We start from the raw sequence: 12,840 nt of genomic DNA, 5'->3' as shown, positions 1-12,840 counted from the left end.
ACACTATGAAAGTGTCAAAAAGCAAATCATCACTCCCATTCCCTGGGTGTGCGTCCTGCCTTCCTTGTCAGCATTTACCCGTTTGACAAATGTTTATGTAAAACCACCATTCTTGGGCCTTTGGAGGGTACTGTTATCCTTACTAATTTATGGGCGAGGAGGTTCTATGATTTGCCCAAGCAAATACAGAGAGTGCACAACACAGCTGGCGTTGGACTCGCGTGTACTGACTCTCAACTCAGGCTCCTCACCCCTACTGTGTATTGCCTTTCAGGACTTATGGTCCCTACATTCTTACCTGTTCCATAGCATTGCATTATAGGGAAAAAAAAAAGGGATTTATTTAATATTTCCTCTACTAAAATACTTGATTACTTGTAGTCCTTTTATAATTAAATAATCATGTGGGAGCATCATGTATCCTTCTATGCTTGTTTGAGTGTTTCCGTAGGACATGTTTCCACACATTGTATGGTTGAGTCAAAACATTTGAGATTTCAACCTCCTTAGATGGTCAGTTAAACTTATGGACTGCTGGTTGCATGTCAGGCCCTGAGCACTTTCTGTTGATAAGCTCATTGCCATCCTCCTAACTGTCCCAGGCCTTAATACTGTTGTTATTCCTGTTCTGTAGATGGTCAAGGCCACACAAGTCATAGAAGAGGGACTTGAATCTGGGCAATCTGCCACTAGATCCTGCTGCTTAACCATGGCCAAACTAGTTGTCATAGCTGTATTTCACTGTTTGGCATTTCTAGAACTTAGTCTAAAGTTGAGTTAACAATCTGAGTTGACAGAAATGTCTGAATGTGGATGTGCTTGGGACAGCCCTGAGGACTGTACCAGCCTACAGGTTGGGTGATGAGAAAGGGAGCCACGGTTGTCTGGAAATAGAGAATTGCTTCACCTCATAGAGATTGGGACAGCCAGAGATCCCTTTTTTGGTGAACTACCTATATGCCAGGAAAATAACTTTAGAAATATTTTTCTCTGTGTGTAGTGTTGGTACCTCATAAGAAATCCATGCTGTCTCTCAGAGGATTAGAACGTATGGGATAGTCATGGAATTATTTCCTACATTGTGTGTAACACTTTCTGACATCTCAGCTTCACTTGGACAGAGCTACCTTTTAGGCCAGGTTTTCTTCAACCATCTACACCAACCATGAGGTCCAACTATAGCTGCTTCAGTGTTAAATCCAGACTCTGATGGGAGAGGAGATCAGAAGAAGTTAGGGAGTTTGCCAGGCCAGGAGATGTATAGAAAAGATTCTAGGCAGAGATAATTTTGTCCTCCAACTATCACAGTTCTGATGTTAAAATTCTCTTAGTGGGAATACTATCTTGGTGAAATACAGGTCCCAAATGCTTTCTGAATCCCTGAGCATAAGGATTTGTGGAACTGGATATGATCTCCTGCCCTTCACGGCTGCCAAATGTGCTATCCAAATTTCCTGAAGCCAAAGGGGCCTCTGACAATACCTTCATAAAGAATTGTATCAGGGATCTTGTTACCTGAAAATGTAAAGTATGAGCGAGTGAACTTACTCTTCACATTTTTGCAGTTTTCATATGTGTATGCATGTGTGTTCCTGTGTTTCCTAGCAGGTTGGCAGCTTTGGAGAATAATTATATAGTAGTTGGCTTGTTATAGTAGTTTCTCAATCTTGGCCTCACATTAGAATCACTTGGGGAGCTTTAAAAAAAAAAATCCCAATGCCCATGCCAAATCCCAAACTGATTAAGTCAGAATCTCTTGGGTTGGAACCCAGGCATCTGTATTTTTTAAGACTCTCAGGTGACTACTATGCAGCCGAGATTGAGAACTGTTTACTTAGAAGTCAGCTGCTCTCTGTCATTCGTAGTGTTTCCATTAGTACCTCATTCTATGCAGTTGAAGTTAATTTCTGTTTTTAAGATATATTTATTTATTTTTATTTAAAAGTCAGAGTTACAGAGAGAGAGGGTGAGACTGAGGAAGAGAATCTTCCATCCACTGATGCATTCCCCAAATGGCCACAATGTCCAGGGCAGGGACATGCCAAAGCCAGAAACCAGGAGCTCCATCCAGGTCTCTCATGTGGGTGGAAAGGGTCCAAACTCTTGGGCTACCTTTTGCTGCTTTTCCCAGGCCATTAGCAATGAACTAAATGGGAAGTGGAGCATCCAGGACGTGAACCAGTGCCCAAATGAGATGCCCGCTTCACTGATGGTGACTTTACCCTGGTTGAAGTGAATTTCATTACTGGTGCCCAAAAGCCCCTCTCATAGTTTAGCATGCATCAGAATCATCTGGAAGGATTATTACAGCATAGATTTCATAACTTCTATCATCTCTTTTGGGATAAACCCCACCCTTGGAATTCCTGATTTTGTGGGTAGTGGTTGGGACCCCAAAATTTGCATTCCTAACCAGCTCTCACTTTATGGTGATGCAGGTGGAACAGAACATACTCTGAGAATCTCTGCTGCAATCCCTTCCTCCCACCTTCTGCTCTCTTTCACTAGCGGTGGCCATGGCCGCTGCCTCAGGTAGTCCACACTCAATATACCACTGTTAGCAAAGGAAATCAATGCTGGAGGAGGCTTCAGCATGTTGCCCACTGCCAAGTCATCATTCAATCTAATTTAAAAAAAAAATTTTACTTGGGGCCAGCATTGTGGCATAGCAGGTTAAGCTGTCGCCTCCAATGCTGGTGTCCCATATAGGCGCTGGTTCATGTCCCTGCTGCTCCACTTCTGATCCAGTTCGCTGCTAATGGACTGGGAAAAGCAGCAGAAGATGGCCCATGTGGGAGACCTGGATGAAGCTCCTGGCTCCTGACTTCACCCAGTCCTGGCCATTGAGGCAATCTGGGGCATGAACCAGCGAATGGAAGATCTCTCTGTCTCTCCTCTGTCTCCCTGTGACTTTCAAATAAATAAATAAATACATCTTTTTTAAAAAATTTATGTGCAGATAAAACATGCTCTTTATACAGATTATTTCCCCTAAATCCCTGCTACTTCAGAATCAGAGCCACCACTGGAAAGTTTTCCAGAGTGCCGAAATGGAACTTGAATTTCAGTTTCCCATGTAAATAATTTTATGAATGTGTTTACATACAGCTGAGATCACATTGTTAAAATTAGTTTTCAGGAATATTGTGGACTCTAAGAAGCTTTGATGTGCTGTGCCCCAGGATCTTAAGCACCATTAAATAATTGGGTTTCTGAATTTCGGAAAGCCAATTTTCAAGCAAACTCTTAGAACATAACTTGTTTAGCAAGTGCCTATAATTGGAACATTGGGTTCATTTTGTTTATGATTAACAGTGCCCTTTATGTTTGGAGCCAAAGTGCTTTGTCATGCATCCAGTTAACAGTTATTCAGTGCCTACAGTGTCCCCAGCGCCATACTATTTGCTGAGAATATAAAGATGAGACAGACAACCCCTTCCCTAGAAGAGCTCATACACTAGGTGGGAAAATATTTACTCAGCAAATAAGAAAATATTTCCCATGTGCCTTTATGATATGTGCAGTAATGAAAAACTGATGACGGACGGATCTGTTATGCATAGAGAGAGACTGAAGGGGGAGGGGGGAGGAGTGTGTTGAAGAATCAGGGAGAGACTGGTAGGGGGTTAGGACTTAGGGGAGTTTCCCAGGCAGAAAAGGGGTACAAGACCTTCTAGGATTAGGGACCAGTAAACACAGAGGAGATGAGCCGCACAGGAGCCAGTCATTTGATGAGCTCCCCACATCGTGTGATCGAAGGGCATGACCTGCCCCACCAAGTCTGAGCCCCATCCCAGTGGAAAAATGAGAGGAGCTATGCTAAGTCAGTATATGTGGGATTTACACTTTATCCCAGGCTCTTTTCTAAGAACTTGATGCTGCTGTATATTTCTTATGACCCTGAAGAAGTTAGGTTTCATTTTCAACAGAATACTAATTTTTTTTTTTTTTTGACAGGCAGAGTGGACAGTAAGAGAGAGAGACAGAGAGAAAAGTCTTCCTTTTCCGTTCACCCCCCAGTGGCCGCTGTGGCTGGCGCGCTGCCGGCGCACCACCCTGATCCGAAGCCAGGAGCCGGGTGCTTCTCCTGGTCTCCCATGCAGGTGCAGGGCCCGAGGACCTGGGCCATCCTCCACTGCACTCCTAGGCCACAGCAGAGAGCTGGACAGGAAGAGGAGTGACTGGGACAGACTCTGGCTCCCTGACCGGGACTAGAACCCAGTGTGCCAGTGCCATAGGCGGAGGATTAGCCTATCGAGCCGCAGCACCAGCCAGAATACTAATGTTTTGAAAATGTCTCAAATCGAGTGGTTTTCGAACATGCTCTGTATAGTCCCCTTCTTATGTTGGCTAAGGTGAGACTAAAAGACCAGACAGGAATCTCTGCTGGGCTCTCCCACTGACCCTCCCATTATCCAGCTAAGCCTTTTTTGGGCTGTTCTATGTATTGGGCACATCTAGTAAGATATTGCATTTCAGGGGCTGACACTGTGGTGCAACAGGTTAAGCCACCCACTGCAATGCCAGTATCTTATGTGGGCACTTGTTCGCATCCCAGCTGCCTCACTTCCAATCCAGCTCTCTGCTATGGCCTGGGAAAGCAGTGGAAAATGGCCCAAGGGCTTGGGCCCCTGCCCCCTCATGTGAGACCTGAAAGAAGCTCCTGGCTCCTGGCTTTGGATCCGCGTAGCTCTGGCCGTTGCGGCCATTTGGGGAGTAAACCAGCGGATGGAAGACCTCTCTCTCTGTCTCTACCTCTCTCTGTAACTCTATCTTTCAAATAAATAAAATAAATCTTTAAAAAAAAAAAAGAAAAACCAGTCCTTTATTTATTTTAAGCTTTTCAGATCATTCCTCGTATTTTAAACATTGTAGTACTTCATGAGCTCTTGCCTGTAGTTATTGTTCCATTCAATATAAAAATAAATTATGCAGTGGTAGGACATTTGTGGTAAAAATATGATACCTGTTGATTGGATTTATAAAGCAGTATTAATAGGAATTAAGCATATTTTATACTACCTGTCATGTTATTGTTATTTATATCATGACCAGGTAATATATCATTTTAATTTCATTAATTTTCTAATAAAAGCTAAAGGGACTCTCCAGTTTATTCTGTGCTTACATAGAACTTTTGTTCTTAAATGTGGCTGGGCTGCTCTGAAGTAACGATGGACCAAAGTGCCATGACTTTGTATTTGCCCATCTCTGCCTAATGGGAAGATACTAAGGTGCTGTTTGACAGGGTGATAAAAATCTGAAGAAAACAGCTCCAAGAGATGTTTAAATACAAAAGGAATAGCTACAGGAGAAGAGAGTCTTGTAACTGAACAAACCTGGTGGTACATTCCATTTGAGTGGCTGTAATGCCATAGCCCAGACTGGGTAAGTTATAAGGAACAGACAGACATCCCTTTCCCAAGGCTGGGAAGTCCAAGACCAAGGATTCAGCAGTGGTGCCTGGTAAGGGCTGCTCTCTGCTTCCAAGAGAGCATCTTGTTGCCACATCACTCAGAGAGGAGGAAAGCCGGCCTAACACAGAGGGGAGACTGAGGACAAAAGAGATTGAGCATGACTTAATCACTTTAAAGAAAAAAAAAAAAAAGCCCCACTTCTTCATTCTCCCACCACACGGAATAAGTTGCAGCACAGATGTTGGAAGGGATACGCATTCAAACAGAAGAAAACCAGGGGAAGAATGGAAGAATGTTGTTCAGTCTGTCGGGCTGGAGTTCTGGATTCTGCTCCCAGCTGGACCACTAGCTGTATGCCCGTGGCCTTCTGATAAACATCTCCTTGGTGTACTCCCACTTTGGAGAGGGTGCTGGGGCGGCGGGGAGGTGTGTTGGGGTAGTAGTTGGGGTGCTGCCAGCCTGTCTGGAAGGAAAGACGTTCTGAACTAGAAGCAGCCCCAGGTGCTGGAAGGAGCACAGAGCTTGGAGTTCAGTGTCAGGAACTTAGATCCAGATCTGACTTCCCTGGTTTACCCTGGCGCTGCCCTTCCCTGGTCTGTGAGGGCAGTGATTCCTGCCTCCACTGAGTGAGATGAGACAGGTGAAAGGCGCAGGGGATGTTTCTGATGGCTATGTTTCATCACAAGAAGGAAACGCATCTGCCACAGCATTCCTGAATGTGATGGAAGGGTAGCACAGTACGGGGAGGGAAGATGGCTACACAGCTCTAAAAATTTGGAAGTGACTTAGATTAGCTGTAGAAAAGATTTTTTGTTGTTAAAGATTTATTTATTTATTTGAAAGAGTTACACAGAGGAGAGGCAGAGAGAGAGAGAGAGAGAGAGAGAGAGGTCTTCCATCCGGATGCTAGTTCACTCCCCAACTGGCTGCAACGGCCAGAGCTGTGCCGATCCCAAGCTTCCAGGTCTCCCATGCGGGTGCAGGGGCCCATCTTGTAGAAAAGATTTTTAAAATCACATTTACTACCTTTAAACTCTTTCACTGGGCTAACAACATATATTAAGTGCTAATCACAATGTAATGGGTTTGTCCCTCCTTTACTCCTTCTTTTTAAAAATATTTTTTTTCAGTTTTCATTGTTGACCTGCATATTGTTTCTCATTTGGGGGTGATATAAGACCTGCTTTCCTTTATGCTGAATTAATATTTACTATACTGATTCCCATGTCTGAGCATCTGGTTTCATTTCTAAACAGCAATGAACCCATTTTTCTTGGTGCTGAGTGAGCGTTTCTCCGCGGACCAGGGCTGTCCAAGCTTCCTGGAGGAAAGCGCTGACTACGGCAGAACACAGCTGAGCTGAGGCCAAAGCCGAGCCCTGGAGGAGGCTCCTTCAGGCAGGGCGATGGTGCTGTTTTTCTGTGCCCAGTCTCCTCCCTGGTAACTTTTAAATCGTTAATACAGAGATACTGTCATGAAAGGGTTGAAACAGCCCTGGGTACAATGTAAATGACAGACTTGAGCAACACTAGCAAAGAGCTATGGAGGGAGAGGTCCAATGATAGCCTGAATTTATACACAATTAGAATAATCAGCAGACTTATAGAAAGAAATGTCCAGGGCCAGCGCCGTGGCTCAATAGGCTAATCCTCCACCTTGTGGCGCCGGCACACCAGGTTCTAGTCCCAGTCGGGGTGCCGGATTCTGTCCCGGTTGCCCCTCTTCCAGGCCAGCTCTCTGCTGTGGCCCGGGAGTGCAGTGGAGGATGGCCCAAGTGCTTGGGCCCTGCACCCCATGGGAGACCAGGAGAAGCACCTGGCTTCTGCCTTCGGATCAGCGCGGTGCGCCGGCAACAGCGCGCCGGCTGCAGCTGCCATTGGAGGGTGAACCAGTGGCAAAGGAAGACCTTTCTCTCTGTCTCTCTCTCACTGTCCACTCTGCCTGTCAAAAAAAAAAAAAAGAAAGAAAGAAAGAAAGGAAAAAAGAAATGTCCAGCCTGACTAGCAGGTATTGTTATTGATTACTTTTTTTTTTTTTTTAATTAGAATCTGTGATTGAAATGCTATTCTGGTAAGACATAAAGGTTGTTCAGCTGAGTCCTGGGTTTACCTCGTGACTGTTATGAAAACGAAGGTGATGAATGAACAATTGATGTGACATCTGGGCACAAGCAGGACCATGTAAGAAGAGTTAAAACGTTTGTTTCCCACCATGATACTGAGGTTGACAGTGTTTGAAAGCTGGTAAGCGGCCTTCTTCTGATATGTCTTATCCACTTGATGTCAAAGACAGAAGCTTCCTTTGGGCAATCACAAAAAAATTGCCTTTTTGCCATAATTACATTTGAAATTTTTCAATTTCTTTTGAGCCCAGTAATTAAAATTCAGAAAATTATAAATTTTGGTTACGCTCAGTACCTTACAACAGAAGTAGTCTTAGCTCTGTCAATTGGCAAGTGTGTGCCACATTAGATCCCAACACCCACCTTCTCTTTTGTTATATATCGAATCCCAGGCCTAGAGCTGCCCAGTGGCAGTGCTGGGTCTGCTGTAAAATGAGCCAGTGTGGACAGAAAGGGCATTTGTTGGGAGCATATGCCTGAAATGACAGTACAGACCTCTGGGTAACGAGCTCCTTTTCTGTCCTCCACGCACTGGGATGGGACTGTGGGCGGATGCTCCAGCCTTCCCTTGAGGCAATGCCTGTGGGTTAGTCTTGAAGCTGTTTTCTTTGTGGTTTGCCTGCTGTCCACTGGGAAGCCTGTGCTCCTTTCATTTTCATTCTTTCCTACTCTAGTGCTTTTGAACACAGAACCCCCAACCTCCCACCACCCCAACTCTGCATTCCAACCCTGTGATTTCATGGTGCCAGGAGTATGTCCCCTGCCATGCTGTGAGGCTGCCTGCTGACTCCTGCAGGGGGAACAGACAGGAACATAAACTCACCGCTGAAGAGCAGGACACTCTCTGTATATTTTTTAAGACCAGGGATCCAATTCCCATTTAGAAACTGTATTTTTTCAATAGCTCCTTGAAAATTGAATGAAACAGTTCTTGTTGCTCTTATTTCTTGATAAAATCATTCCTTCTGCACTGGTGTGTAGAGTCCCAGAAACCAGAGAATGGAAAAGATGTATTAGATCATGTCTAGCCCATTCCCACTGGTCACAGCTCCTTTTTCCCACAGTCTCTCTTGTAGTGCTTTTCTCTTTTAGTTTTCTCAAGAATTTGTTTTCTCCATTTCTCTTGGGGAATAATTTCTTAGTTTGACCATGGAGGAATTTATATGGAAATATTCATATTCTTTTTTTCAGCTTAATATTGCTGGTCTTCATAACCCTTTATATTACCATAAACAGTCTCTCTTCTTCCTAGGTCAAGTATTTCTGGATGGTTTTTTTCTCCTTTCTATTTATTAAGTTCAGAGTTTGTTTTTCTGCTTTGCTTTCTCTCTTCATCAATCAACCCTAAAGACCATTAATCATTTTTTACTACACTGAAAACTCCTTTGCTTATTCCCATATCAGGAACCCAGAGATGGTTAAGGTCCCTTGATACCGGGGAAAGCTCACTCATATGTATTCACTCAGTTCTCTCTCTCTCTCTCTCTCTCTCTCTCCCCCCTCCCCCTTCATCCCCTCCCCACCTCTGGGCTGAATTCTCAATTAGAAACTGTTGTAAAAATACTGTTTCTTAATTCTGATTTTGCAGTTAGTAATTTTGAGACTGTATGTGTGTATGTGTGGATTATATTTATTTTGAGTTACATAAAAGATACTTTTCATACTGTCAGAACCATAGGTCTTTGAGGCCCCTCCTTGAAGACTTGGACCATGGAGCTATGAAGAGGCATCCTATTTGAGGGATGCCATCTGAGGAATAGAAAGGAAACTAGACTGCATTTGTAGGATTTGGAGTTTGGGGGGAATGGGAAGGGGAGAATTTAAATACTCTTGGCATTCACCTATCTCAGGTAGATTGACTCCCAGGTGCTAGTGTAGGGGTAACATGGTTCACCATTTCCTGGACTGCAGGATTCAATATTGTAAAGATATTGTTTCCATCCAAAGCTATCTATACATTTAATGTAATCCTGGTCAAAACCACAACAGATTTTTTTTTTTCCTCTTGGGATCAGATAAGATGCTTCTGAAGATGTATTGGAAAGTACAAAGGGCCAAGGATGGCTGGAATACTCTTGATTTAAAAAATAAATAAATAAATAAAAAAAAAAAAGGAAAGACTCACTTCATCAGGTTTCAGTACTTATTAAAGAGTGATTTGATAAATATAGACACATAGACTAATGGGACAGAAAGACCAGCCCTGGGCAGATTCTTCATATAAGGATCCTTGGTTTATGACAGATGGCATTTCAGAGTAGTGGGAAAAGGCAGTCTTTTCAAGAAATGATGCTGTATGAATCAGATATCATATAAGGAGAAAAAAAATCAGATGCCTACCCCACACCATATGCAAAACAATCTCCAAATGGATAAAGATCTAAATGTAAAACACAAATTTAAGGCACACACACACACTTTATATATGTATATATATGTATACGTGTCTAAATACTCATGTTTTCATGACCTCAGGGTATTGGAAGATTTCTTCTATGATATATCTGTAGTCAAAAGTTACACATTTGATGAATTTAAGAGTCTCTCTTCATCAAAGGATAATATAAAAGAAGAAAAATAGCCACAGAATGAGAAAATACCTCCTCCACAAGTGATTGACAAATTATTAGTATACAAACTTCTAAATCAAAAAAGATTTAGAAAGATATCAAAGATATCAGACAGCATGACTTTAATAGGCTCTTTAGAGAACAGGAATTAAAAATACCCTCGAGCATAAAAGAGTTATCAACTTCTTTAATAATCAGAGATAAAATTAGACCATAATGAGATTACACCTCATTTCCAGCAGATTAGATAACAATAAAGATTGGCAATGTTATGTGTTGAAGAGGCTGTGCAGTAACAGGAGCTGATGGTACAAAGTGTACATTGTACCTACTTAGGAATAGTTCGCTAGATTGTAACAGAGTTAACATACATTTCCGTACCTTATGACAGCAACTCTGCTCCTAGGCATGTGCACTAGAGAGTTGGCATATAATACTCATACACAAAGATACACATACAGGAATGGTAATTTTCCCCTGTAACTTAATTTGCACATTTCAAACCTACAGGAAGTTTGCAAAATTAATATGAGGAATATAATAAAGTCTTAATATACTATGGCTAAGCAACACATAGAACCTAGTGGAGAAAGCCTGAAATCCCATCTGCCCCACTTAGGAGCTGTGTGATCCTCAGTGTTCTCATCTGTAGATTGGAGGTACTAATACACTTTCCATTATAGGTATGGATTGAGTAAGGATTAAACACTGACCACAGTTGCTATAAATTATGGCATTGCTCATCTTTTATGCTGATCATGGTTAAAAGTGATAACAATGCATTTTATTTTTCTGGAACTATGCATTACAGCACATTTACTGATACATACCTATTTTTTATTTTTCACGGTAAAATATAAATTAATTCAGGGGAGAACAGAATTTTTGTGCCCTGTATTACCTTTTTTTCCTTCTGATTTTCCTATTAAAACTTCAAAATACAGATAAAAAGAAGAATATGACAAAACTTTTTATAAAAAGTTAAAATTGAAAACTTCTTTTGGAGAAATAAAAAACCAAATATGTTTTGTCCAAAGTGAGAGGAAACAGAAGCACAAAAATGTCAACTGTCAAGGAGTATATTAGAAATAGAATGTTTCCTATTTCCTAGCCCAGGATTTTGCCCACTAAATTATAATATCAGCAATTATTTAAAAAAAAAAAAAACTTAAATAAATAGCAGTAGCCTTTATCCCTAATCCTGTGGCTTCACTTCCTTGGTTGCAAAATAACCCTTAACTGCCTCTTTTATCTCCAGTGAGTTTTGACCCTGTGACTGTAGCCTTTCTTCTTGACTGCTGGAAACACAGTTGTCTTTTCCTTTTGGGACCTTCTGCCTGTGCCCTATTTGCCTTTCCAGTCTGGTCTTGACCATGTTGCTACCATGTATCTCCTGTAATGCATTTTCTGAGGAGTTGGAGACCTTTTCATGTGTAGCAATATGTTTGTAAGCTTTTGAGTGCCAATAAACAGAACAACAAAAAAGCCCACATTTTATTTTCTACCCCTAATAGCACCTAGCATGGTGATTTGTACAGAGTAGGTACAAAATAAATGCATGATAATGATGATGATGATGCTCTGTTGAATTGCAGTGTACAAAAACAGGACCAACTATCATAACTATGGTAAAGTAGACCAAAGAGTTGTGGCAAAATATGCTTGTTTTTCTTTGTTCCAGAAGGACTGCATGAAGCGAGTGTTTTCTGGCATCCAGCCTACAGGAATCCCACACCTGGGCAATTACCTGGGAGCCATTGAGAACTGGGTGAGGCTGCAGGATGAGGATGGCTCTGTGCTATATAGCATTGTTGACCTCCACTCCATCACAGTCCCCCAGGACCCAACCATCCTCCGACAGAGCATCCTGGATATGACTGCTGCCCTTCTTGCCTGCGGCATAAACCCAGACAAAAGCATCCTTTTCCAGCAATCTCAGGTCAGTGTCTCCAGTTAGAACTGAGGAAACTTTCATTTTCAGATTAGTTGAGGAGAAAATCGAATGATTCATACAGCTTTTGTTTATGATTTTAAAAGAATTGTTCAAGGATTACTTCATCAAATGTGGTTGTTTCCATTGAATATTTTACCTGTATTCTTATCATTGACTATCATTATGCTGCAATAGTATTTTTCAACTTTTTCTCTGCAATACTGGGTAAATTTATAGCCTTTCACACACCAAAAATGTTGCTTCTCATTAATGCTAACCCTGAATTGTTTTCCTTTGTTGGATTGCCTTCAAACTGATGATTTCATGTGGTTGACTCATCTTGTGATCAAGAAGAAAATTTAGCAAACAGTGACTTTAAGAAATTCCAATATTGCTTTCCTGGGTATTGACTTTGGAAGGCCTATCGGATAATTCCTATTGTTCATTCTTTGTATGATAGCTCTTGAGAAATTGGGAAATTGGAAGACAATGTGTCAGTGTCTTGTGTCCAAGCCAAGAAAGGCTTCACAGCAAAGCCAAAATATCTGACTCATATCTTCACTATGGATGAGTCAGTTTATTCTTGGACAAACTGATAGCCTGGCCTTGAGACAGGGCAATTAAGAGGTATCTTAGCAGAGGAGATGAAAATTCTAACCAAGTCATGCCTCATTGCATGTCTGCTTTAATCTTGGCACAAAGCCCCACCCCAGGAGTGGTTTGTCATGCATGTCATGGAGCATGTCAACATGTATGCATATACATAACCCCAGGAGTGGTTTGTCGTTCATGTTGTGG

General features: G+C 42.0%; 1 protein-coding gene across 4 annotated transcripts in view; it reads left to right on the top strand.

Annotated features, from left to right (window-relative positions):
• WARS2 (tryptophanyl tRNA synthetase 2, mitochondrial) overlaps positions 1 to 12,840 on the top strand; it is a 90,765-nt gene that overhangs the window by 39,697 nt on the left and 38,228 nt on the right. For 2 of the 4 annotated variants that reach the window (XM_062192065.1, XM_062192063.1), the window contains exon 2: positions 11,791 to 12,048. In XM_062192065.1, coding sequence (XP_062048049.1) covers positions 11,791 to 12,048 — 258 coding nt within the window. Of the gene's footprint in view, positions 1 to 7,462; positions 7,661 to 11,790; positions 12,049 to 12,840 lie in introns of all 4 variants that reach the window. The other 2 variants (XM_062192066.1, XM_062192064.1) reach the window with 2 other exon arrangements.

This window comes from Lepus europaeus, chromosome 5 (assembly GCF_033115175.1).
Source record: "Lepus europaeus isolate LE1 chromosome 5, mLepTim1.pri, whole genome shotgun sequence".
NCBI lineage: Eukaryota > Metazoa > Chordata > Mammalia > Lagomorpha > Leporidae > Lepus > Lepus europaeus.
This window is presented reverse-complemented; position numbering and strand designations above follow the sequence as displayed.